Source organism: Dunckerocampus dactyliophorus, chromosome 18 (genome assembly GCF_027744805.1).
Source record: "Dunckerocampus dactyliophorus isolate RoL2022-P2 chromosome 18, RoL_Ddac_1.1, whole genome shotgun sequence".
In the NCBI taxonomy this organism is placed as follows: Eukaryota; Metazoa; Chordata; class Actinopteri; order Syngnathiformes; family Syngnathidae; genus Dunckerocampus; species Dunckerocampus dactyliophorus.
Window position 1 is genome coordinate 10,779,701 of NC_072836.1, and position 26,693 is coordinate 10,806,393.

Below are 26,693 nucleotides of genomic sequence, written 5' to 3' on the forward strand. Positions count from 1 at the left end.
AGTTATACTAATGGCATTGGACTTGTGTTGGATAAAAATTGTGCTGCTTTTCAACCTCTCAGGAAAAAAAAACACGTTTTGAATTTCAGTCACCATAAATCCTTGACCCTTTTTGTTTTGAATAGACGAAGGGGGAAACTGTGACTTACTCTGCTTGAATTCAAAACTGGGATCATCTATGTTCACTTTGGTTGTTTGAATTTGTTCCCACCCATACCTAATACAGCTACTTCAAACTCATTTTCCTCTTCCTCGCTCTCTGCTGTCTGCTCAGACAACCACATAATCAAGTCATGGTGATAAAGACATTTCCCATTGAGATAAATCAGTCAGCTGTTGTGGCAGTAATAGTTCCTGTGCCTAATGACGCTTCCCGTATCCTCACTGTTTTCATAACCATCTTATAGTTTCACTTTGTTTGCTTTTTTTTTAGTGATTAGACAGCATTGACAAATGAAATAGAGAACATAGTTGGATAATGGGTGAGTACTAGCAATGTACTCACAAAAGAATAAAGAGTAATAAGAGACAAGAAGGAAGAGTTGTAAAAAAATAGCAATTTTTTTGTGCTGCGTTTGTAAAACCTGATTTTCCACGCTTCTGTGTTGAATGTTTTTAGCTTTTTATTTGGAAATGAGGAGTGGAATAGGAACTGTGACACAGTCAACTTTCCCAAAACCTGAGCCCAAAATGCGACACACACACGCACACACGCAAATTGGGTGTTCCTTTCCCACTTTCCAGTCAAGCCATTTCCTATGGATTGAGCGCACATTTTTTCCCAATGCAGTGGCGCTGGGTTAGATATGTATAGCAATGGAATAGAAATACAGTATATTAAAGGAGGTCAGATTTTATTGATGAAGTTGAAGTTTTTTAAATTTATTATTATTTCTGCCTGCGACTCAAAGTCAAGTTTAAGATGAATGTGCTCACACAACAACAGAGTTCCGACTTGCCTGCTCTCACATTGCGTCTAAATTATTGTGGTTCCACTTATCTCTGATAGGTGTCAATAGTGCACATTTCAAACTGTTGTCGGTGTCAAATCATAACACGGAAAGAAGAAGAAAAAGGTTTTACTGTCTGCGAACTAGTGATTGGTTCTTATTAGTGATGGAAATTTTGGCTCTTTAGAAAGACGGTTCTTTTGGATCGGCTCACTAAAAAAAGCCAGCTCTTTCGTCTCTTCAGGGGCTCCTCAGATTTTTTTTTTTGTTGTCCTAAATTAATTTATTACCAAATTATGTGTATTGTCAAATGAATTACCGATGTAAAAATAATGATATCAAATATTTATTTGGATTTATTTAGATTTATTTATGTAATGTTAGATTATAAAATCAAAGACCTATCTCAATAGATAAATTAGGTCAAATCTCTTCATGCAAATTTCTCACGAACGAATCAGCTCTAAGACAACCACAGCGTGTTTAACCCTGCCCCTCCCCCTGCCCAGTGTGGACACAGCGATGCCGCCACACATCTTGACCAATGACGTTCGCCTTTAATAGAAAAAAAGAGAGGAAAAAATAATTGGCTCCCAGTTGGCTCCCAACAATGCGAACTGGCTCCTGTCGTTCATTTCAAAGATCCGCCTCTTAGAGCTGATTCATTCGCGACTGACATATCACTAGTTCTTATAGATCGGCGCACTAAAAAGAGCTGGCGCTTGTAAAATGAATGAATAATGTATTAATAATTATTTATATGACTCGCATATGGCTTATACTCAATTTAGAACAGAGTGCTTGGCTTTTTTCTTTTTTTTTCCCCCTTTCAACTGCACTGATGAGTGTACAGCTCTAATGTGTCTGTGCAGTGTTAGCATTTGTATTGCCTGATGGACATGACATTTAAATCTTGCATGCTATACATTCTACATCTAATTGAAATGCGTCCAATTTTTACTGACTTGTTTTCTCACCTTTTTCGTGTTTTCCTCCCTCCTGTTTCTCTCGCTCAACGCGGTGGCTCAGTCGCCACATGGTGTAGTTCAGTGATTCCCAACCAGGAGTATGTGCACCCCTAGTGGTACGTGAGCAAATTGCAGGGGGTAGGTGGAAACATTTAATAAATGATTTCCAAGATAAGTAAATTTTCTCAGTCATTACATATTAAGCCAGACAATAAAATGGAACGTGAGCGCCACAACTAGTTTCCCCAGGGAGACAATAACCTGTAGCACACCTGCAGCCACTATACCTGCAAGCAAATCAACAAATGGCTGAAATGCCCAGTTCCTCTGGATTCAGAACAGGGTTCAGAGGAGCCCGCCGAAAAACCCAGAAAGAAAGAGGCAGATTTATTTGATTTATTTATTTTGATGACTTTATCTGGGGAAACATTGAACAGGCAAAACACAAAACAAAGTGGCGGCTTGCAACTGATACGCGTGTTTGTTTTTATTTGTGTAGAAACTCAAAGGAAAAGACACAGGTGCGTATGAGCGAGGTTATGGTTTAGTTTATTTTTGGACTTAAAAAAAGTTGCATTGAAGTACATCAGATGTTTACACTTGCACAATTCAACATGTCTGGAAAGGCGTAGGAAGAAGCAGAACTTATTTAATCCTTGTTCTTCATGTCTCACAGTTACTGATTATTTGTTCAACTTCCTGTGTTTAGCGTGTCCCACTTCACCTTTTTTATTTTATTTTTAGACGTAAAAGGATAAACCTGAAGTAGTAAAGTTAATAGGGCTTGCATTTGTTGTTTAATATGAAAAAAAAATAAAAGGAAAACGCGGATAGAAAATTAAGTAATGAATGAAGGAGTAAAAATTGACAGGAACGTATGTGGTAATAGACAAGTACAGGATTATAGGATAAACAATACCTTAGTTGAATAACAAGAATAGGGAATAAATAGCATCGGCACACACCGGCTCCCTTCTTAACATTATTTCGGCCAACTGTTCCGATTTTGAGATGCCAGATGTTCACCCGTTTTGTGCAGATGAAAATCTGGTAGTGTACTTGTAATCAATGCTAAGTGAGCCATAGTCACGCTATGGTAATGTGCAGCATCTGCACACTGCAGACAGTGTTCACACCACCACCACCTCCTCCTCCTCCCCCCTCTTAGTGTTTATTATCTGTGTGATATGCACTGCAGTCAAAATGGCAAATGTCTTGTCTCCCCTCCGTTGATCTGTTATGTTACCATGGGAACCAACACATTGTCCATTAGCAGGTACGCCGGTCTTTGCGAGGGACGGGGGGGGGGGGCTTTTTCAAAACATGCAGTCTACCTCATGCTGAGAATCAGGAAGTGATTTGACTGACACAGCTGGGTTTTTGTGACCTGGATGATGGCAAAAACCAAGTTGCAATGACAAACATTCACTGCTTGATTGGTTTTGATACCAGTTCTTGTGCCCACACTTGGTACGATAGCAGCATTTAAGTCATGATCAAGTTTGTGATGTGACACAATACAAGCCTTCCACTATGGAGGGTTGCGTCTTGATGTGCCACAGCCATTTTGGTGTCAAATGTAAGTCTCATGATTATTACAATATGGCTTGGTTGTCGCCATGGCAACCCCAGGTCACCAACTTTATGACCTAGTACTGTCAACAACGATTTACACCTGTAGAGGGAGTCCTGCAGCAAAACAAAAAACTTTCATGTTGCTACTTTAAGGTTTTGTTTTGGGTTTTTTTTTGCATTTTCATCAAGACGGTAGTACACTTTGGCATTATAAACCCTTAAATATGACGACAATATTTCCCATGGTTTCACCTATTGCACTTACTCAGTGGTTCTTCAAGCCAGGAATACGCACCTAAAAGCTGCATGACTGTGTGTGTGTGTGTGTGTGTGTGTGTGTGTGTGTGTTCAACCTGAATACACAACATTTTTATTAGAGTATATAAAGACCTGCAGAGATTTCTGTAGAACACTGTGATTGACAAAGCACACCACTGGCACATAAATGTTCTCCAAATTGGGATTTATTTTCATATGAAATAAAGGCATCCATTCAATTGGACAGTTAACAGCAGTATTATTATATATATGATAGTTTTCCTTAAATTAATAGCATGAAAAAAATCAGATTTAAGTGGATTCGAAACAAAACACCCCATTTATACCACATCACCAACATAATGCCAAGCTTTAATATGTCAAAATGGCACATTCTGTTAATATGAACACAGCATGCATAGGGATGTGTGTGTGCTTAAGTGTGACCAAGCCCCTGTTCCTGCTGAACTGAGCCAGCCGACGTCACACACTGATTATCAGCACAGCAGGCACAGGAGACCGGCCCAGTAGGGTATCAATAATCACATGCACACATACTGTATATACTTTCAAAGGTATTTATATTTTCTCCCCTTGCACAAAAGACATTATCAGACCGAAGCTCTTTGAGCAGATGTCGTTGCCTGCTCCCATGAGGTAGGTGCAGCACATCACCCTACCTTGTCATCACACAGTCGTGAGTCATCTGTCAAAACATGCAACGCAACACTCACACAAAGTCAGACAATGTGCTGAAGTGAGTAAATAGGCACCATCTCACAGAAGCCACACTGATGAGTTGACGTTAATCACTAAATTATGGCAGGAGGAGACTTAACAGCGACATGCACGAATCTCAGCAGTAACACTTACCATATTTTGCCATCACTTCAATGAGGTTAAAACATGATTAACCATTACAAGATCATACATTTGTGATTTTAAAACATTTCAAACATGACAAAATAGTAACAAACAAAAATAAAACAAAATGCTACACTTTAAATTAATAAAAGAAAAATGCAAACAAAAACAGTCTAATTAAAAAAATATGCACAAATAATGTAAAATAAAAAATATAGTATTTCATTTTCATTTTTTTAGGGCTTTTTTTATTTTAATGCAACATTCCCAAACCTAAACTTTCCTCTTCCCAAAGGAACACAACTTTAAAAACTGTCTATAGTTGCAAGGCAGATTTTTCCCTAAAAAAAACAAACAAAAAATAACACTATTAGCTCCAAGTACAAACATAAAAGAGGACTTTATGACATATTTCTTATAATATATCAAATGTAGACTTTTTTGTGGTGTTTAACATTTATTTCTGAGCAAAAGAAACAGGACTTTATTTACATTAAATTTAGTTAGTTTTGTTTTTTAATTAATTTATTCAACAATTATTGGACATTTCTCACAAAAATAGGACATTTTTAAAGCCCTAATTAAAATTCTTATTTATTTATTTTACATATTACCAGCACTGCCATTGTTATGCTGTCATTTTTTTTTTCTTTTGAGTATGGCCTTAATATTCCTTAATTTGTACAAAAGTGTGTATATGAATGAAAATATGTCTCCAGTAAATATCATGCTTTACTTTCCATGCAAAATCCAACAAAATTCCCAATAGAACAGGCAGTGCCATTTTGGAGTTAAAATTGTTACATGGCAGTTGGCTGCATTGAGCACGCTACATTTTGGCATAATTTTAGACGCGCGATGGGGTTGGCTCACTTTTGGGGAGAGCAGCATACGCCTGACTGCGACCTTGACCCCTTCTCCCTTTGCAGGCCACATACCCGTGGCGGCAGAACTTAACCACTGTGAACATGGCGGACTTTCACTGTTCACATGTGGGCTAAGTCCTGTCGCCACATGGCCACATTAGAGGAGGGTGTGCTCGCTTGCCAGTATTCAAATCAATGAGGTGTGTTTGACAAAGAGTTGCTTCCTCATGTCAGCCATTGGAAATCCCTGGCAATGTGATTCAGTCTTTAGTGCTAAAAAATCACTCTGCCAGGAATTCCCCTGGTCAACAGAGACGCTGCCATAATAGTCACCTTTTTTTCAAGAGGTGGCCACTGCACTGCTCCTGTATCCTTCTATGTCTGTGTGTGTGTGTGTGTGTGTGTGTGTTTGTCGTCAACTCCCAGACTTCCCGTGGCCTCTTATAAAAATAGCTTTTCAATGACAGAATGGAGAATTTGGTTAGAAGGAAGTGGCACTCCCTCTTAATAGATGTGTGCCTTCATCTTTGCTTCAACACACCAAAGAGACCTTAGCTTAGCATTAGGGAATGTTTTTAAAAAATGCTTCTGCATCCACACCGTGCTGCTCCGCATTCACTAAGAGGCAGCATGTACAAGGTATGAGTCAGCGGGACGCTTTTGGGGAAACTCCAGATGCTAAAATAAGTTTGATCCTGTCTATGGGGATGTGGAGTGCAGCACTAGTGGACACAGGATTGTTTGTGTATCGCCAATCTCCTACCAGTCTGGAAATAAATGCTCCTTAAGTAGTAGTATCAGCAGCATACTCTTCATGTGACACCCTATAAAGATGATTTTACACAAAAGCACTCCTCTAAATACATAAAATAAATGAAAAATAATGTCATTTATGGCCAAGGTCTATGTGTAGTGTCTTTATCACAAGAATTGGGCAAAGTAGGAATGGGAAAAAACGAATGTTGTTGATATATGGTTTACCTTATGCACTGACTTTTTAAACTTACAAAACATTTTTTCAACTCTCTAAATTGTTCATTTTAAAATTAAAATGTACAAAACCTATTTTACCCCATAGGGAATAATGCAAAGTGAACTAACGTGTCCCAGAGGCAAACTATGGCCACAACCAAACTCTTATTACTTTTATTACTTACGTAACATTTAATTATCTTCACTGTCATACAAGTGTAACGACAATAAAACTATGAAGCATCTTTGCGTATTGTACTAAGTAATATTGTTAATAGAAAATACAACCACAATAAAGTAAAACTCACCACTTGAAGCTCCCTGACAGATGAGTAATGGATGACAAAAATATGGAATTTTGGTAGTGCTCATGCTATGTTTATGTTTATATTCTCAGCTACGTGCTATTTATATTAGCATCTTTTTTGTCCAATTGTTTTGTTTAACATATACTGTATATGTTTCATTTAGCCACACCTTTTGCTATATTGCGGTGAGTTACATGTCTAGTTCTATGGTTATCAGCACAGTTTCCTTTTTCCTGCCAGCACTTGAACCCTTCTGTGGTGGCGTCACAAAACAGCCAAAGAAAAAGTACTTTACTGTAAATCAAGGCCCTCCATGTTTTCCTGTATGCTATTTCACACTTTGTTTTTAACTCCTTAAGCTGGTTCTTTTTAAACAAACAAAAAAAAGAGGGTCATTTGAGGTCCCAGCGCCCATCAAAGACGTCATCATCAAGCTGTCTCCTCCCAAACGACTTATTTTCTTTGCCTTTTCATCTTTTCCATCGCCTTTCCTTGCTTCGAACCCGCAGCTGGTCCTGCCTATGGACTCATTCCTTCCTTCCCTTCTCCTGTGATGACGCACACTGTCCAACACCTCACCTCAAATGCTTGCTGTGTGATGTCTCACTTCTTTTGTTTTCCACCTTGGCCTGTCTTGTTTAATTTGTGTGGAGCCTAGATGCAACCTTTCGCTTTCTCTTTACCGGGAGACCTTTTATTATGTGTTGTAAGCTTCTGCTTGGCTCATCGTTTTGCCAAAGTGTTGCATCCTGATGCATAAGAGAGAGGAAAGTCAGGTTCTGCATTAAGGGAAGTGAGAAAATGTCCTTCGAATATGCTTTTATATCTTCAATAGAGTGGTGGTTGATTTGCTCAATTAACGTGCACATTTTAGAAGAATTTCCTGCCGACTCTCCCTGTCCTTTCTCTGCTTTGTGGAACTGCAGGATCCCCCTCTGCTTTACGTTGCCAAGGAAGCCTGTGTCAAATGGGGCTAAATATAACAATGACTGGCAATTTTGTCACTTTAAGTTCTGCCTAGCAACAAGTGGCCACACTGGGGAAAAAAAAAGAATCTGGAGCAAATCTGTTGAGCTAGATTTCTGTGTTGTTTAGCTGACCTAAAAAAAAATGTCACCAAGCATTTCAAGGATTAACTCTGCAAGCTCGTTTTGCTTTTTCTTTGGCTTTTTTTGTGAAATGGCTTTTTGTGTTTATTTTTTTCCCCCCACAGAAGGGCAATTTAAAGCCACAAATTTGCGTTATCGAGCAGATATTAACGTAAATAGCATGTTGCTGGAAACATTACGGCTAATGATTAGCAAGAACATGACAACAGGCGCTTCCCAACTATTTTTTTTGTGTATTAGACAATTTTTTTTTCTCTATTTCACACATCTGTGTTCTTACTTATTAATTACATTTATTTATTAGAGAAATACCTATAAAACGCCACTAGGTGACAGTATCACTCTGCAAACACCTTAGTTTTACTTTTATTCTAGTTTTATTATACAGCGATCTGGATGAATGAGAATATTCACAGGCTTATCATACAGCGGTTAACTTATTTTTGCACTTATATGACATTTAAGAATGTTACGTATTAATGTTATATTTGACTTAGAGGTCCCACTGTAAAAAAAAAAAAATAGCCACTGTTTATGACCCTACACCTTGACGGTGGTACAGTTGTCACTGTGTGTGTCCTACGTTGTTGATATCGGTCCACATGACGCACCGCCGAGTGTAGACGTGGCCCCTGGCTGTTTTCACTGACTGTCTCTCCCTCTTCGGGTTATGACTTTGCCGTTTACACAAGGGCACACGCTTAAGTGGAAAAGCCTCTGTTGAGACAGCTGGGTCTCAAGCCTCTTGTTTCAACACATATCTTCTCCCGCTGACCTCGCCGGCTCGCGCACGCACATGTGCATTGAGAAAAGCCTGCACACAATGCTATAGAGAAACAAACAGGGTTATGTTAGCGAAGGCTGTTGTGTGAGCGTTAACCGATTTCTCGCTTGGCCTCATAAATCCCAGAATAGCACGAATACGCACTGATGTGACATCATTCGCACCTCTCCCGGTTGGGAAGAGCTTGACAGAGCAAACACTTGTGCACTTTAATGGTGGTGAAGAATAGTTCTATCTGCCTTCTTACCAATTTTCCATTGTGTCGAAGGTTCAAGAAGCAGTGTCAACATTGCACAGAGGTTCAAATATCATGTAAATTCCCCCTTTGAGGAGTGTAAATACGCCATGTTTGCTTGTCATAATTGCTGACCCTTATAAACACTCTGCTGCTGATTAGTGTGGACTAGCAGAGTCCAAAAACGGCAACGCTTTGTCATTCTCTGTGGTAGATAAACTTTCAATTGCAACATTAAGGCCTGTAAATAACTTTGTACATTTTAGAATATCTCCTGCAGTGGGTTCCTGCTAACTCTCCCTGTCCTTTCTCCGCTTTGTGGGGCAGAAGAATTCCTCTGTCCAAAGTTGTCGAGGAAACCACGAGGCTCTTTTACACAGTGCTAGGAAATCTGACATAAGGATGCCTTTGCTTTTTTAGTCAGAACCCAGCAAAGACGGAATATTGCGGCGAGACATAATACTGCAGCACTTTAGAACATAACAAAGTTGTAATGTTACCAGAAAAGTTGCAAGATATCACCCTTTATTTCTCTCAGGAACGCTAAAAAAAACCTTTTTAGTGTATGTAACTGCTTATCCTGGCATTCTTACTGCTTTTAGCACACTGGTGTCCAAAGTGCAGCCCAGAGGTAATTCGCGCAACGCCGCTGTTCTATCAGCCTGCGGCATATTCTACACATGAACATTACGGAGGAAGAATGGGAGCACTGAAAGTGGGGAAAAATAAACGATATTTGGAAAACCGTTTGCTTTGGCACCTATAACACAAAGTTGAGATGTACGCTGTTTTTTCTTTATGCATATTTAACAGCTTAGCATGGCTTCACCTACGCTGGATTGGTTTCAGCACAGGGGTGTCCAAAGTGCGGCACATGGGCCCACTTGCGGACCACGGCATATTCTAAGCGCGATTTGGAACAATAAAACGGAGGATAAGGGCCACTGAAAAGAAAAAGAAAAACTATATAACACACTATATTGGAGAGTACTATTACACTAATCAGCTGGAATTTCCCCTTGTGGCGTATCTTATTTTATCTTAACTATTTGCTTTGTCACCTATGAAACAATATTGTAATGTAGGCTATTTTTCATGAAATACACAGAAATTGGGCACACTTGAGAAAAAGTGTCCCAACTTTTGACTGGTTGTTCCTTCTGGTATGTCCATTTTAGCACAGGGGTGTCCAAACTGGCCAAGGGACCATTTGCGGTATTCTATCACACTAGATTACTAGTTTAAACTATAAGACTCTAACACTAATAACTACTTGCTTTGTGTCATATAACTAAGTCCAGGACCTGACAAAAGTTTAGACACACTTTCTCATGTTATTCAATGAGTAGGTGTGTGTAAACTTTTGACTAGTACTGTTATTTTACTGCTTAGCATATCCTGACCTACATTGAATAGATTTGTAGCACACGGGTGTCCACACAGTTTGGCACGGATGTCATTAGTGGCCCAAAGCATGCTTCCAAACACTACGACAGAGGGATAGGACCACACTGAAGAGACTTCGAACACCCCTGGTTTAGAGTGATTAATAAATAAAAGAACTTACACCGCAGCACACCTCAGCTACAGCCAGACGTTTGAGCCCACACACCTTGGCGTGTCTCGCACCACGCCCTGTTAGCTCGCCTGTTACAGCAGACGTCTGGCTATGCGAGCCTATTCATTTCATGTTGCGTGCGAGGGCCTAATTATTGCCGAGACCGTGACATTCAACGACATTCAAACACTGCAGTTGGGAATCAGTGGGCCGCTTTGGGTGACGTTCATCTGTGGGAATTCCAGATGAAGATTCTGGAAAAGAAGAGAGTCTCTGGGGGACTCTTGTGCTCTCTTTGTGTGTAACTTTATCCTGAGGCCTGATCCGTTGCCAATACACCCTCAGCGCCACCAGCCCTCTACTTAGTCCACAGCCGCCCTGCTGCCTGCCACTGAACCGCATATGCACAAATGGATGGCGCCCGCACACAAACACACACACACATTTTATTCCACTACGCCATCCTTTTTCCTGAGCTTGCTCCCATTTCCACAGTATCCTGCATAAACGTTATTCTCAATTGTCCCGTCTCTTCATGTGATCCAGCTAGTAAAAGTAGCTGCCGGATTCCCCTACTTTAACGCAGGGGTTGTCCAAAGTGTAGCCCAGGGGGCAATTTGCGGCCCGCTCTTGCTTTTTAACGACTTGTAGCATATTCTACAGAGAAAATTTGACACATCAAATCACAGATGAGACAAAGCGATGATATCAATGTTTTGTTTTGATAGTTTTGCATATAGTGACCTACATTGGGTTCATTTTAGTATCTTTAATGCACAAAATGTATCAAAGTGACCCCCGCCCACCCCCACCCAGAATCCTTCAGTCTTCCTCTATGCGGCTTTCGGTGGAAAAAGTTGGGACACCCCTGGCTTAGCGTGCCTCAACCCATGTTAGCAATGAAATGTTATGAACATTTCATACAATGATTATTGTGACTGCTCATATTTGATAAAAAATATGTTTGACAATTTTTTTGATTTAGATTTTGCATCTTTTTAGAGGCACAAATCACAGATTATCAATAAAACGTAAAACATAAAACGTGTGTTAAAAAAAAAACAGGTAGATGACGAAGAACATCAAAGTGGCCCCCGCATTCTTCCATTTTTCTATATGCGGCCCTCTGTCTAAAAAGTTTGGACGCCCCTGCCTTAATTGGTGTTTAGTATCCCGTCTTGGAACAATGAGGGGAATGTTTAAGGGACGTCTCGCGTCTGCTTCTCGAGGACTTTTAACAACCTCCATTGCAACAAGTTGGCCAGTTATGTCGACAGAAAGATGTCATGTTGAGAGGGGCTTGCGGACGGTTGCGCAGGAAGGCAGACAAACAGGTTAAGGAGAGTCAATTATGTCATTCAGAAGGGTGGAGTTGAAACTGCCTCACTGACACAGATACAGTCACATCCATGCAGCTACTCCTGTCTGACCTTTGTAATGGTCCAAGACAATATGGGAGCCATGCACTTTACTTGGAGTCAACAGGTTGCAACAGGAATTGTATAGATTTGTCGTTAAAAACGCTAAAACCGTCTCCACTCATGCGTGAATGTCGCACCTACCTGAGAGAACATGGGTACTCCTTTCTTTTGTCTCCGTACGCTCTCCAGTGTCGTCCGCACATGTCACCTCTCTGTGTAGTCTTCGTCCTCCAGCACCGCCGTGTGTGTGTGTGTGTGCGTGTGTGTGTGTGTGTGTGTGAGAACGCGAGTGTGTCTGGGAGCCAGACGTGGGTGAGAGTAAGCCAGTAGGCGGGTCTGAGCCTAGTCCAGGGGATTCCTTTATGACGATGTCAGTGGAGAGGAGCGCCTCCCCTTCTGTGTGTCGAACCCGCCCCCCACCCCTTTCCTGCACCGCCACAGGAAAGGGGGCAGGGAGCTAATTGGCCACACTGCCGCTAATAAATGAGCAAAGGCGCTCGGAGTCAATAGCAGGCAGGAAATGTGCAGAACAGACCAGAGGTATGGTTCCTGTTGGAAATGTGGCAGGAATGAGCGTCATTCGAAAACCACCTCTTTCTCCATCAGTGTCACGCAGGTTTGTGTTTTCAAAAAGAGCTATTACTAAGAAGGACAAAACGATTGTAACGTCCCATACTAGAGAACTTTTCAGCAATTTTAAAGAAGATCAGGGGTCCAACAAAAGTGTATTGGAAGTGTGTTGTCCAAGATCTAGCCTTGATGCTGGATTTTAGACAGTTTAGAAGTGCTTTTAGGAAGACCTACGTGGAACACACTGTTTTGTGTGACTGTAGCTTTAATGCTAATGAGCTGTGTACAGCCAGAGTGTGTGTGTCCAAGAAGCGCTATTCAGTTAAAGAATAGTTGCCATGCCATAGCACAGATGCCACAGCAACGTAACATGAAGGAGCGCGTCGCTAGAACACCGCTGAAGGAAAACAAAGCGATTGAACTTACAGCTCCCATGTTTGTAGCTGACAGATAGTTGTCAGGCTTTATTTTAAGATGTGTAGTGAAGCCTGATTACATTTTTTAAATATTTTTTTTTTTTTTTTATTTTACAAAGTGGAAAACGTATACACAGGCAGGTTCACCTAGCTCAGTGCTTCAGATAGTGGGGTGAGCCCCCCCTGGGCGCGCGCGATAAACTGTCGGGGGGCGTGAGGGGCAGGGAGTACAGGGAGACCTGCCAACATGTACAAATTTATCGTACTCTACATGGAATTTGACTCCTGAATACGCTTACATGCTTGTATATAGCAAGCTGTTTCAGTTTCGAGTTCAGTCTGTACACTACAGATAAATACATAGATATATCAGTTTCTCAATAGTAGTGGTCCCTCGTTTATCGCAGGGGATAGGTTCCCAAAATAGCCCGCAATAAGTGAAATCCGTAAAGTAGCAATAACATTTTCTCACATTTCACTCATGTTTAAACACTCTTGAAAAAGTTCAAACCTTCGTTTGAATTTGAATGATCAACACGAGACATGACACTGTGACTGTGCTTTTTTGTCCTGGCGCCGTTCCGCTGTACTGTAGCATTTTTGTTTCCTTGCTAAAACACATTGCGGCAGTCCTTCGCACCGAAGATTCATTTACAAGCTAGCAAGCTAGCGATGACACGGGAGATATGGTAGTGGTCTCCAGCCAATCAGGACGCAGAAAACAATGGGCGGTGCAGACAGATGAGCGAGGGACGAGATAGACACTCAACTTCCCACAATGCAATTCTTCTTAAAGGGCCAGGCTCGACCTGTAACAGCATTCATACTCTGTATGTGAGTGTGAATGGTTGTTTGTCTGTATGTGCCCTGCCATTGGCTGGCGACCAGTCCAGGGTGTACCCCGCCTGTTGCCCAAAGTCAGCTGGGATAGGCTCCAGCATGCACCCACGACCCTAAAGAGGAGAAGCGGTATAGAAAATGGATGGATGGATGAATGTACATCGTCTTTTTTTGTTTTTTTTACATTTTCAAAATCATTTGTTGAAATGACTTTGAATTGAAGACACCTGCTGCAGGTGCGCGTGCATAGTGACACATTTCCCCTTAACTAATCCTGATTACTGCATTACAAATGAAGAAATCTCAAGATTGAACAAGTTAAAAGACCACAGATGGCAAATGCAGTGTAAACCCAAAGTGATTCATGTATCAGCCCTGTGTTGCGTTAATGTGGATTATTATTTGGTGATTTAGCTAGAATTGCAACTTGTCCATATAAATATAATTAATATTTGTGCTGTTTATCTACTGATCCACACCTTGACACTCTCCAATGTACACACACACACACACACACACACACACACACACACTGAGGGCCAGCAACACAATCTTCTAACAGGCACTATTCGAGGCTTTACAACTTCCCCTCAAGCCTTTGTGTGTCTGCGTGTGTGAGAGAACAACAAAGTCTTGTACAGACAACTACGCCCCTGTAGACGTCACGCATTCCACTTACACACACACGCACACACACAAGCTCGTTTCTTAGCAACATATGCATTGAGGCCAAGTGAAACGACTGTGCCCGTAATACACACACATGTGACCGCATCGCCTTCCTTTATATTCGGATGTTTTCTACGTTTGCATCACCGCGTTGACTGTAATGGTGTGGACGTGCGTTAACGTTTAGTGACATAAGTCCATTTAAGCTGAATAGGGGAGGGGAAAAAGTTTCCATGTCTTTTTTGTGGTCAGAACCCGTGTGCAAGCTGTGTACACTCCCCTCTAATTTAGCCTGGCGGAGATGACAATTAGCAGAGTCAGAAGTGTAATTAGTCAGATGAGAGATTAGACCGAATAATGACCTCAAGCAGGTACACTTCACAGGAACATTTAGGAAAGCCGCTCCCAAAGTAGACTAACAACACTCGTCATAGTCTTTGCTTTGACCTTGTACAGAAACATGACGAGGTATTGATCAATTTTCCCCATAAGAAATGTAAATCCAATTCATCCGTTCCAGAAAGCCAAAAATGTGAACACAACATGTTTTTATAGTTTTGTAATTCTAGTTTTATGTGCGGGAAAACAATTGGAAATGCATATGAACGCATATTAACGTGACCGGAAGCGCTAAGAAGGTGGTGGTGGCTGATCTCGCCACCACATCGTGTCTTGGGGAACAGTCACGTCTTCAAAGAAGGTTAAGGTAACCTTTTAAATGTTCATTTATCCCATCCAGTTGTCATTTCTATGCATTTAGAATTGTTTCAAGCATGTAATCCTAGAATTGAACTATAATAAAACTATAAAATTGTGTTTCGCGTTAACATTTTTGAGAGTCAACCGCTGATGACATCATAGAGGGGCGACGTAACTTCCGGTTTCTTTTTTGTTTAGCTATCTAATAGGATGCTAACAAGGAAGGACATTTTGTGATTTGAAAAAAATTCAGGAAGAACACAGTTGGACTCACGCAGTGTATTTATAACACAACATGATTGGCACCATATAAATTATTTTTCGACGTTAACCAAAGAACATGCTAACCGAGGCGGATGCTAACCAAAGTTCCACTCCATACATACCTTACAGCGCCCATTAGCTTGTGCACGTATACCTAATATCGTGTCTTTATTATTCATAAGTCCATCCATCCATCCTCATTAGGGTCGCGGGTATGCTGGAGCCTATCCCAGCTGACTTCGGGTGACAGGCGGGGTACACCCTGGACTGGTCGCCAGCCAATGGCAGGGCACATATAGACAAACAACCATTCACACTCACATTCATACCTATGGACAATTCAGAGTCGCCAATTAAGCTAACATGCATGTTTTTGGAATGTGGGAGGAAACCGGAGTACCCGGAGAAAACCCACGCACGCACGGGGAGAACATGCAAACTCCGCACAAAAATGCCTCAACGGAGACTCAAACCCAGATCTTCCCGATCTCCTGACTGTGTGGCCAACATGCTAACCACTCGTCCACCGTGTGGCCCTATTCATAAGTCATGCATGTACAGTAAATATTCATCCATTTTTATATGAATATAGTATATAAAACATACGTATTAGTATTTGATCATTATTGTACATTATTTCTTTCGCATTTTAGTGCCGTCAAGTGTTTTTGTAAGTCCGTGTGGATGAGAGTGCGTCAGCCAATCACGCGGGATATATTCAGCTGGGTGACTGTCTTTAGCGGGTGAGTCACAGAAGAGTATGCCACTCTATTCTCAGCCGCAACGTCTGGGAGACAAAACACAGAAACACTTCCTCTCTGTTTGTCATGCGCTGTCAGATCAAATTATCCATCAAAGGGTCCTAAATGTTTTTGTGTTGTAAAGCGGGAAAGTCATATGACACCCGAGGATGATGTTAAAGATATCAATGTTCATTTTTTCAGCATTAATGCATCACTAAATAAAATCTACATCCACGATCGTAAGTTTTGCGATTACTTGGTTTGTGACCAAGTGCCTACAAAATTGTGAGTTCACTGAGAATTATGTAGGAAGTTTTATGTTGTTGCCAGGCAGAGTTCGTAGGGCTCGGTCATAAGTCGCTGAAAAAGAAAACAGCCACTTGTTGCCGGGCAGAGTTTGTGGGGTTCAGTGGCCACTGCCCCACAGGTCGATGGCAAACAAAAAATGGTCGCTTGTTGCTCGGCAGAGTTCATAAAGCTCAATCATAACTGCCCACAGGCCAGTTGAAAATGGCCTCTTGTTGCCAGGCAGAATTTGTGACCCGTAGGGCAATGAAAATATTGCCAATAGTTTCCAGGTGTAGTTCATAAAGTGCAATCATACAACTCCTCAATTTACCAATGGAAAACAATGGCCACTTGTTGCCAAGCAGATTTCAAAGGGCTCTATTATAACTGCTTCATAGGCCAATGAAAGGGTTTTCTCCTGCCCGATGGGCAAAAAAGGAAGCTAGTTTTTCATTGCTGTTTATTAGTTATCAAGGTTACCTAAAAACTACTAATCTACAAAGTTGTAAAATGTTGGTCCTATGTCTGCAATGCTTGGATTGCCTTTAGAGGTAGCAAAATGTTAGCATAGCCGCCGGTTTATGTAAGCATTGTGTCATTTAGCAGATGCTAAGAGGCACTGGCGGGATGACGACGTGCGCGTCACTCCTTGGAGCTGATGAAACGGGCTGTAACGTACATTTGAACGCTTTGGCAGGACGTTTGGCTTTTAGGTCTTTAGCGTAGCAACTTGCGAGTACCATTCCCAGCATGTTAGCATCTCTCTTTAGTTGTCATTTTGTGTTTGCTAGCCAACAACCTGTCGGCTTGTAGGGTGGCCTCCCTACTCTCAACTGTCAGCCCTTCAAAGGTCTTCCTCCTCGTCGTCCTCAGCTCCACCCTGAACTTTCCCCAATCACTCCTGGGACGTTTGAGGTCACAACTTTTTTAATACGCGGGTCATAAAGTGCACGAAAAGAAGCTCTTGCGCGCCAGTCGTCTGGAAGGCTCACTTGACGTTGATTGTCCTCAATCTCTCTCTCGCTCTCTTTCTCTCTCTCTCTGGTATTTATGTGTTGGCAGTTGCCGTGGAGACAAGACACACAAACACTGTGGCGGTAGACAGGAAGTGCTGTGGAACCACAATGGCGTCACTGCGGCTCTTTCACTCGCTCGCCTGGCTCTCCAGTCTGCCTGAGCCAGCGTGCATGCTATTATCCTTAGCGGAGGAGACCACACCGCTCTCTCCCTCGTTTCTTTCCAGCGCTCTCATTATTATTAGCATTGCTTTTTCAGCTGTCTCCCTCCTCTCCTCCGTCTCTTCCCTGATTTTTTGCGGTTGTGTCTGTCTGGAAAGCCTTCTCCAGTGTTGGGAGCGTGCGTGCATGCGTGCAGTGCCTAGTCATAACACAGGCGGCGGCACTGCAAACCGCGATGCTGCGTACGATAAAAGCGAGTCAACAGGTGAGCAAGTGAGACCTTGGCAGGAATGCGTGTGGTCCTGTTGCAGAGTTTTTACATCAGAGCGGCTTTAGTGTCCACAACGAGCCTCCTGTGTCTTTTGTGCCGATCCCAGCTCTAAATATACTCCGCTGGAAAAACCCCTTGAATAGATATCATCCTAAAAATAGCCGAGCCAAGACCACCTTTGCAACCCCCCACCCTCCCTCAGAACTTTCTCACTCTATTCTCCCTCCCATGTTGGCTTGTATTGCACAGCAATGCTTCCAAATTCCACCACAAATCCCTTACGTTTATGAGAGTTTCCCATTCAGATCAATTATACTTGCAATCATCTGTTCCAGGGTGAAACTGTGGCCATCATGGAACCTTTATTAACTGTACAAGAAGGGTTTTAAGTAACATTTTAGCATTATTAGCTCTCATATAAGTTTAAAGACAAGTTACCCGGGCTAATATTAATCACAACACAAAAAGGTCTTCAACAAGAATCCTGTCAAGCTAACAGCAATGGAAGAAAAACAGGAAGTAGTAACCTGCCAGAATATAAACGATACCATCATTAAACATCACGGAACGGAAAGTAGTCTTTTTACCGCAGTTGTGAAAAGTATGATAAACAAAAGGACAAAGAAAATGTGGAGAGTTAAATAGAATGAATCAGTTTTGGGCTTTTGCAGTCTTAAAACTTTCTAGAAATAATGTTGATGTAACCTTTTAAAGAATATATTAGCAGTAGCACTTGCATATGGCAACAGAGGCTAGCTACGGTGAAAATAGGAAGTAGGAGCCTACCCAAATACGGTTCAGACGCGACCGCGATAAGTGAATTATCGCAAAGTTGGATTCAGTGTTAATAAACTGAATATTTTTGTAGTTAGAGCATAGAAAACCTATTTGATGACTTTCCAAATACGGTTTTTACCATTATTAGAGCCCCGTAGACATTAAATATTGTCACTTTTACACTCGTTGTTTACACCACCGTACGCAGGCTACGGGATCACTGCAGGGACATAAAAGATGGCCGCCACTAGCATAGCAAGCTACCAAACTAACTAGTTAGCTTCTTCAATTAACTTATTATAAACTGATAGCGTTTCTAATGCAGTGGGGAAGAAGGACAAACTAAAAAGCCCAAAATTTACCATTTCCTCATGGAATGGGAGGAGAACTTATTTTTTCACTCTCATGCCGAACATGCCTTGGCCGACTCCATACAGTGTGAAGGTAAAGTAATGTCTCATCAGTGTAACACTACTGATGCCTAGAGACCAGAATACTACATATGATTGTCTTTCAATACTTTTTGACTAATAATAGACCATAGTCAACCACCAGCAATCAGGCTGATCTTTCAAGGCACACACAATATTGTGTTCTATGGTCATATGAACATGGAACCTACCAAAAGAAAGATTAGACTCCCGTCTTTCATCAGACAAAAAAGTTTGCTTCAAAGTTTTTCAGTTCTTCCGTAATCAGCAGTAGAACACAGCTAAGTTTCAGGAAAATACCAATTCCCAACTACAAGAGGGAGAAAAGCAGCATTTTGTGAAAAGATACTGTACATTTCAAGCATAACTTTCACTTTGACACAAATATTTTTTGCTTTTGTGCTCTCTAGACAACTATACCAACATGAACAACACGAAAAAGGGGTTGTTTTACATCAAAATAACAATTCAGTTACACATTTGGAACTGAACTATGTGTGTGCACGCGTGCTCATGTGTGCGCATGCGTTAAAATTTCCCGACAATGCCTGCACGCTTCGCTCCTCCACGCTCTCTCACTTCATCCTTCCTGTCATGTGTGTTTGTCGTTGACACAATCCCTGCCGAGCTCTTATCAAATGCACTTCTGCCACCTTGTGGCCGTTTTTATGGCTTTAATTACTCTGAAGTGAAATGCATTAGTGGAGAGACGCATCATCGCCTCTATTTGCCTATCGCGCAAAAAACCAAACAAACATAAAAGACGTACACGTTGTTGGGATCGGGCATTCGGGATGATAAAAACGTAACAATACATCTTTGCTGTTGAATGAGTTCATTTATTTTTTGAAAACCGCGAGGGAGTGATGTTTGAACCGAATGTAGGTTTTTGCCTTTTGGAGCATACTTTATTTGAAATTTGACATTGAAAGCTACGTTGTGCGTCCGCCATTGTTCAGATTGTTGTGGGGGACCCCCAGGAACCGACCTGGGATGCCTTGGGAGCCTTTGAATGCTGCACGATGAATGGAGCAGCAATGGCGGAGGATTGTAAAGCGATAAAAGAAGTGTGGGAGTGTAAAACGGGTTTTTCAAGGCGATAACGCTGACACTTGTCGCAGCAGGGATTGATTGTACTGGTAGCCGTGTTGTAACAAGACAAGGACGAGCCGTCATGAATCAACAGGATTAATTAGCAACAATGAATTCAAGATGTGCAACTGCTTTTCTTTTTCTGTCCGTGTGAGGAAGCCATTAAAGCGGCTTACTGTTTGCACTAAACCTTCACGCTGCCCTGGATGGCTTTTCTTCAGTGGTCAGCGAGAGCGGAAGCCTATCTGCGGCCACATGGCGTTTCTGTTCCTCCGCTCAAGCCGCTGACATCATCATCACGGAGTGACACACGGCCGGGAGGGGGGGAGGTGGGGGTGACTTCCTCCTCCATGCCATTAATCACACTCCCCAATCCCTACGCACTTTACAGCTCCGCACCACATTCTGCCCGCTCGCGTCAGCTTCCTGGCTCCGACGGCGGCCGCTGACGCCGTTTACCAGCCGCTTGGCCACTTAACGGCGACCCTTGACCCCTTGTTGTTGGCACCTCCTAAAAGTTACAACCATGAAATTCATCCCCCCACCACACACACACACACACACACACACACACGCACACGCACACTGTCTGTCTGCTTCTCACCTGCTGCACACACAAACAAGGTGTGCCTTTTGGCAATCAAAGCCGTTAGACGACAGGTGATGGTTCCACTTTCTTATCACTGCTTTGATAACAGACAACATGAATACATCAGACAGCACAGTGCTCCTGTCATTTAGAGGATCTTTGACTAGTCTTTTGGTCACAGGTTTTTCAAAACAGCACAGCACCTCTGTCATATAGAGGATCTCTGAAGTTTTGCAGTAGGTCCTTCAAAGCAGCGCAGCGCTTCTGTCACGTAGAAGATCTTTGACTGGCGTCATTGCAGTAGGTCCTTCAAAACCGCACAACGCCCCTGTCGTATAGAGGATCTTTGACTTTTTGCAGTAGGTCCTTCAATACAGCACAGAAAGTCTTTGACTGGCGTTTTTGCAGTCGGTCCTCAAAAACGGCACAGCCCTACTGTGATAAGAAGGATCTTTGACTTGCATTTTTGAAGTCTGTCCTTAAAAACAGCAGAGGGCTCGTATTAGCTAGAGGATCTTTGACTGATGTTTTTGCAGTAGGTCCTTAAAACTAACACTGTGCTCCTGTCACATAGAGGATCTTTGACTCGTGTTGTTGCAGTAGGTCCTTAAAAACAGTACAGCGCTCCTGTGATACAAAAGGTTCCCAAAGTGGAGTACGACAATTGTAATGGGGGCGCGTGTATTAAAAAAAAAAAAACAATTAGCGCCGAACACTATAAATTACGAGTGCGCCTGAACGCCTCACGGCGCAATGGCGAACGGAGCTAAAAGGCAGGAAGGAGACAGCACACGATGTTGTTCAACAAACAACAAATAACTAAATTTGGTGATTATTTTGTGCTTTAATAGTGTTTAATCTCCAAGGTTTTATCGATATTGGTGTTCCAATCCCCGCGGCGTCACCCTGTCACTGTGAGTGGGCCTTAATCCTTGCTTGTATGTATTTGTGTACTTCACATACCGCTTCATCGTGATTGTTCAAATGTACCCTTAAAATTGGTAATAAATGATTAGGCAGATTTAAACCATAGCCATCGTCAAAAAACACGATGCTTGAAGAATGCCAACATGAGACTAGAATAAAAGATGTGTAGGATGATTACTTATCTATTTATCAGTGCTCATGTGAAACGTCATCCAAAATGTGACCATGCAAAATACACAATTTTGACCAGAAATTACTATCAAATTAATACCAATATACTGTATTGTGTTAAAAATTTCAAGTTAATTAAGATAAAAAGATGTGTGTTCTTTAAGTGTGCAGGAATAGGGGGCACATGACATCAGGTCAAATGTCTAAAGGGGTACGCCACTGTAAAAAGTTTGGGAACCGCTGGTATAGAGGATCTTTGACTCGCATTTAAAAATAGCACCGCATCTCTATCATGTAGAGCAGGGGTGCTCACGCTTTATCAGCCTGCGAGATACATTTATAATGCCCAAATCCCAAAGATCTACTTCCTACTGTAAATATAGAAAATATATATTTACTGTATTTAGAAAAAAAATATGAATACGTATTTATGTAGGTTATACATATAGAGGATCTTTGACTTGCACTTTTGCCTTAATCCTTAAAAACAGCAGCGGGCACCCGTCATATAGAGGATCTTTGTCTAGCGCTTAGGTCCTTAAAAACAGCAGATGTTGTGTTTTTACGTGTTAAACTTTCCAAAAACCCATAGAAATGGAAAACCCTGTTCTCATGTAAATGTTACCTAAAGTGGAACACCATTTTTTTTCTTTAGGGAAGAGTGTAACAAATCCGTTCCAGGGTCAAACTGTGGCCATCATTCAACCTTTATAAACTGTCCAGGCTCCGTTTATTCCACATTCCTAACTGTCAAAGGTGTAAAAATAAAATGGTCATACATTGTTAGCATTACTGCTGGTGGAGGTTTGCGCTCCACTGAGTGCCTTTAAAAGCAGACGTCTTGCTGCAGCTCTTGTATTGATTGGCCCTGTGTTCCCACCATTCCACAGGGACCGAGATGACTAATATTAATAATTATCCCGCTATTCTTGTAAAGCATGACTTGCTCTTTAGTCAGATTTACTGCTTTCCAGATCAAATAAGTGCATTGTTTGTTGAGCAAAACCAGGTGCTTTTTTTGAACGGTGTGGGCGTCGCACAATGTTTAGTAAGCTCAGCCTAGGTGTGTCTCTGTGTGCATTTCCGTTAGCCCCACCCATGAGATGGGCACACGTGCTCTCTACTGTCAACTAAATTCGCTTACGTTCATATTCTTTTTTTTTTCTACAAATTACTCAACTGGGATAGTTTTGTTTCTGTCCTCACGCTCGCTGTTGTCCTTATTTGGCTTCCCTTTGACTTAGTATGAATGTGGCTGTGTGTATGTGTGTATGTGTGTATGTGTGTGTGTGTGTTTCCTCCTGACTGTGACTCACTCCTCGTCTGACTCACGAGCACTAACAAAAACATAGAGTTACCATGGGGACGCTCGCCTGCTCTCGGTTTCCCTCCTCTCCCCTCCCTGTTGGCCCTCCTTTTGCGGGCACCGCTGCATCCTGGGCAGCTCTGGCACTGCTCAGCGGGCGGCACCCACGGAGTGGCGGCGGCTTACACATTATTACACTTTACTGAGAAGAGAGAGTGCATGCAACAACAACAACAACAAAAAACTTGGTGAAAATGTGTTTGAAGGAGCAGCAATCATCTGTCATCACTTGTAAATAGAAATGTCTGCTCGGGTTGAAAAAGGCTAAACATACGAGCACAGCAACCACCTGTGGTTCTTTTCTTTTGCTTCTTTCCAGACTTTTTTAGTGCACTGAAATTGCACCCCACTTTATACTGAGGCTTGCTTCCTTTAATGTCACCGCTGGACCCTGTCGAAACCTCCAGGGAGCGTGATAATCCGCAGCATTTTGACAAAGGTCCAGTACAGTGGTGGCTTTACCCCAAATGTAGTAGCTTGGCCTACTTCCTGGATGCTAAATGCTGATGTGGCGCCACCCAGTGTGCTTTTGCTTCCTTTTTGAGTGAGACGGTCAATCTATGCAGTTTTACATTTTTTAAGTGTCCCTAATACCCAATATTATACTACCTATAATTTAGTACCCTAATACCACTGGTGATAGTTGTACTTAAAATACACCTTAATTTTATTTTTCTAAGATTGTGTATTAGCCCTGAGAAGCACAGAAAGTCTGGTGCACATTTATTTTAAATAGAAAATGTTTTTTTAATGTCTAAACTAGCCTATTAGTATCGTATAAAACACAAACACTGCTACTACTACAAGTCCCATAATGCATTGCGCGGTAATTTGAGTTGTCTTTCGGCTGTTCCCCACTGTTCACCTGTAAGTACACTCACTCGTTAGCGCATGTTTGAATCAAGTTAAAGCACTACTTGTATGACATTAATGTAGTGGTGCATTGTCCCATACTCAAATAAACATTTCCGTGTATATTTGCTCTTTTTATTTTGTCGCTACTAAGCTAGCTAGTTTATTTACGTGATCAGTCCGGAAGTCTTAATGGGTACGATTACGGCAGGCTGTAAGGGTCAAAACAGCAGCGCTGATTTAAAAAAAAAAAAATACCCGTGAGGTCAGGTTTGAGAAAGTAAAACTACAGTGATCACGTTACTATCAATGCAATTGCGTGTCAGTTTGTTGTTGAAACGTTTAGTCCTCCTGCTAGAGTGAGCACAGTAATGTCAATATGTCCACATAAATGACGACTTTCCAAAGACAGTTTCTCCTGTGTGTGGTAATAATAATAATAATAATAAAAATAATAATAATAATCTTCCGTAAGATCTTCACAAGCCTCTTATTTTTGTCCTTTCAAAAGTCCAAACTGCCTCCGAGTGCTTATGATGACACTAACTCACAAGCTTCACATTGTTTCCTTCTGGCAGAATCAATGGGATGAAAGTTGAATATGGAATTCCATCTGGATTAAAAGCACTGGAAGGATTCAGGTTGAAGAGACAAGCATGACACAATCGTCTTGTTTTATAGCACGTTTATGTACTGTACATATATTTCACAGTACAAAACTGGATTGAGAAAGTGGGCTTTTTAGTGAGCCAAATTGTTCTGCATGCATTCTGCATTTAGCTACTACAAAACTTGTCTGGACTAGAAAGCGCAGGCTAAATGCATGCGAATAGTAAACTTGTACAGTTTACAGTCTTGTGACACGACAAAGAAGCAGACCTCCAACGAGGCCAAGCGACCCTAATTTAAATCATCTTCATAGATACCAGGTTCCTTCAATGTATGTCACATTTTGTCATTAAGAGTTATGGATTATTTCCTAAGAAATTCACAAAAACGACCCAAAAAATGCATTTATCTCAATTTGAACAAAAGTTCTAGTTTGCATGTAATCCTGCTAAAAACAGATGGAAAACATCCTTGGTAGAAGTGATATCGTGGTGTGTCGTATTGTTGTCTGTTACGATTTATTGTCAATAAAGCAAATAATACTGTTTCCTAGTGTACTGACACAAAAGAGTCAAATAGCGATATCACAATGTATTGTCTGTCATGATACGGTATCGTTATCGCATTGTAGAGCTTTGTTGTCGGCAAATACCATTATTGCAATGTACTGATCAACGCTAATGCAATTGTATCGTCTCTTACGATATTGTAAATTGACACATCGGCGACAAATCACAAAGTATGACATCACAATGTACCGTATCGTTATCTCTTGCGATTCAGTATCGACACAATGGCATCAAATACCAACATAGCAATGTATAGTATTATGATATGGTACTGACATGCTGGCGTCATGTAACGATATCGATGTATCGTATCCTTGTATTATGATACTGTATCGACACGTTGGCATCACATATCGCTATCGCATTGTGTTGTTGCGTCGCCACTTATGATGCGATATCAACACGACGTTGCTAAATATCGATATCTCAAATACTGTCTTCATTGACATTGTATCGTTATCTCTTCCGATACAGTCTGAACGCCCCGCCATCAAATGGTGATATTACAATGTCTTGTGATGGACATTTCGGCATCAAATATCGGTATCGCATCGTGTTGCATTGTCGTCTCATGATGCAATATTACGACGTCTGTGTCATATTGCTACCTAAGGTATAGGATCGACACGCTGGAATCAAATTAAAAGTACAGATTTTTCCATTTTGACTAAAGAAGACAAGAAGTTGTATACATTTTTGTCCAATGTGTGGTAGATTGTTTTCTCTCGATGATCACGCAAGAGTTGAGTGAGCTGCTCCTGTGATCCTTTGTACCCGTGCATCTTGCAGTGTCGCCCTGTCTTCATTAACATAATTAGCATGTAATACCACACTATACCGCCTCCGTATAGTGTGCCACAGCTTCTTACGACAACCACAACGTATATTCTCCACTTCCACTCCCAATGATATACGTAAGTATGTTCTTCACGTTACGCCACTGCTGGGAATAAATAGTGATGGCTTGTCTGCGAGAGGGCGTGTACATGTGGTGCAATGCTGCTCTCTGCTGGACACATTCAGTATCATCTATCCTTCTAACGACCATCCTTCCTTGTTGATTGCAGAGATTCATCCGTTGTCAGTGGTGATTAACGTCCACTCTCTCACAGGGTCCTTAAACCTCCACGTGGCCGTGATGATGCTTTTTAAATCCGTTTAAACACTTTAAATATAAAAAAAATGACTTAAGTAAATATTTAAAGAGAAAAAACCCATCCTTCGGTTGTAAGCTTGCTTGTTTCTTCGCTGGTCGTCGTCCCCCGTCTCAGAAGTTGCTGAACAGCTCGTATTTCTTCATCCAGTCCATTTGTGGCGCCTTCCTCTTCTCTTTGGCGTGGAGCTTCCGCTTCTCCTCTGCCGCCGTGGCGCTCAGGCCGATCTCGGCGAACGGGTCCGAAAAACGTCCGCGCTCGTCGCCGGCTGTCTGGAAACGACAAGAGATGAAGAGCCGGTCAGAGGGTGCATGAAGATGGTGTGGATCGCGAGAAGGACCAGAGGCCGC

At 41.7% G+C, this 26,693-nt stretch overlaps 1 protein-coding gene across 2 annotated transcripts in view; it reads right to left on the reverse strand.

Annotated features, from left to right (window-relative positions):
• Window positions 1-22,366: 22,366 nt before the first annotated feature.
• The window catches only part of LOC129171788 (Na(+)/H(+) exchange regulatory cofactor NHE-RF2), a 37,494-nt gene continuing 33,167 nt past the window's right edge, over window positions 22,367-26,693 (reverse strand). Inside the window, exon 7 of one of the 2 annotated variants that reach the window (XM_054760801.1) lies at window positions 22,367-26,615. In XM_054760801.1, coding sequence (XP_054616776.1) covers window positions 26,457-26,615 — 159 coding nt within the window. In that variant the 3' untranslated portion in view covers window positions 22,367-26,456. The remainder of the gene's footprint in view (window positions 26,616-26,693) is intronic. The other variant, XR_008566830.1, reaches the window with a different exon arrangement.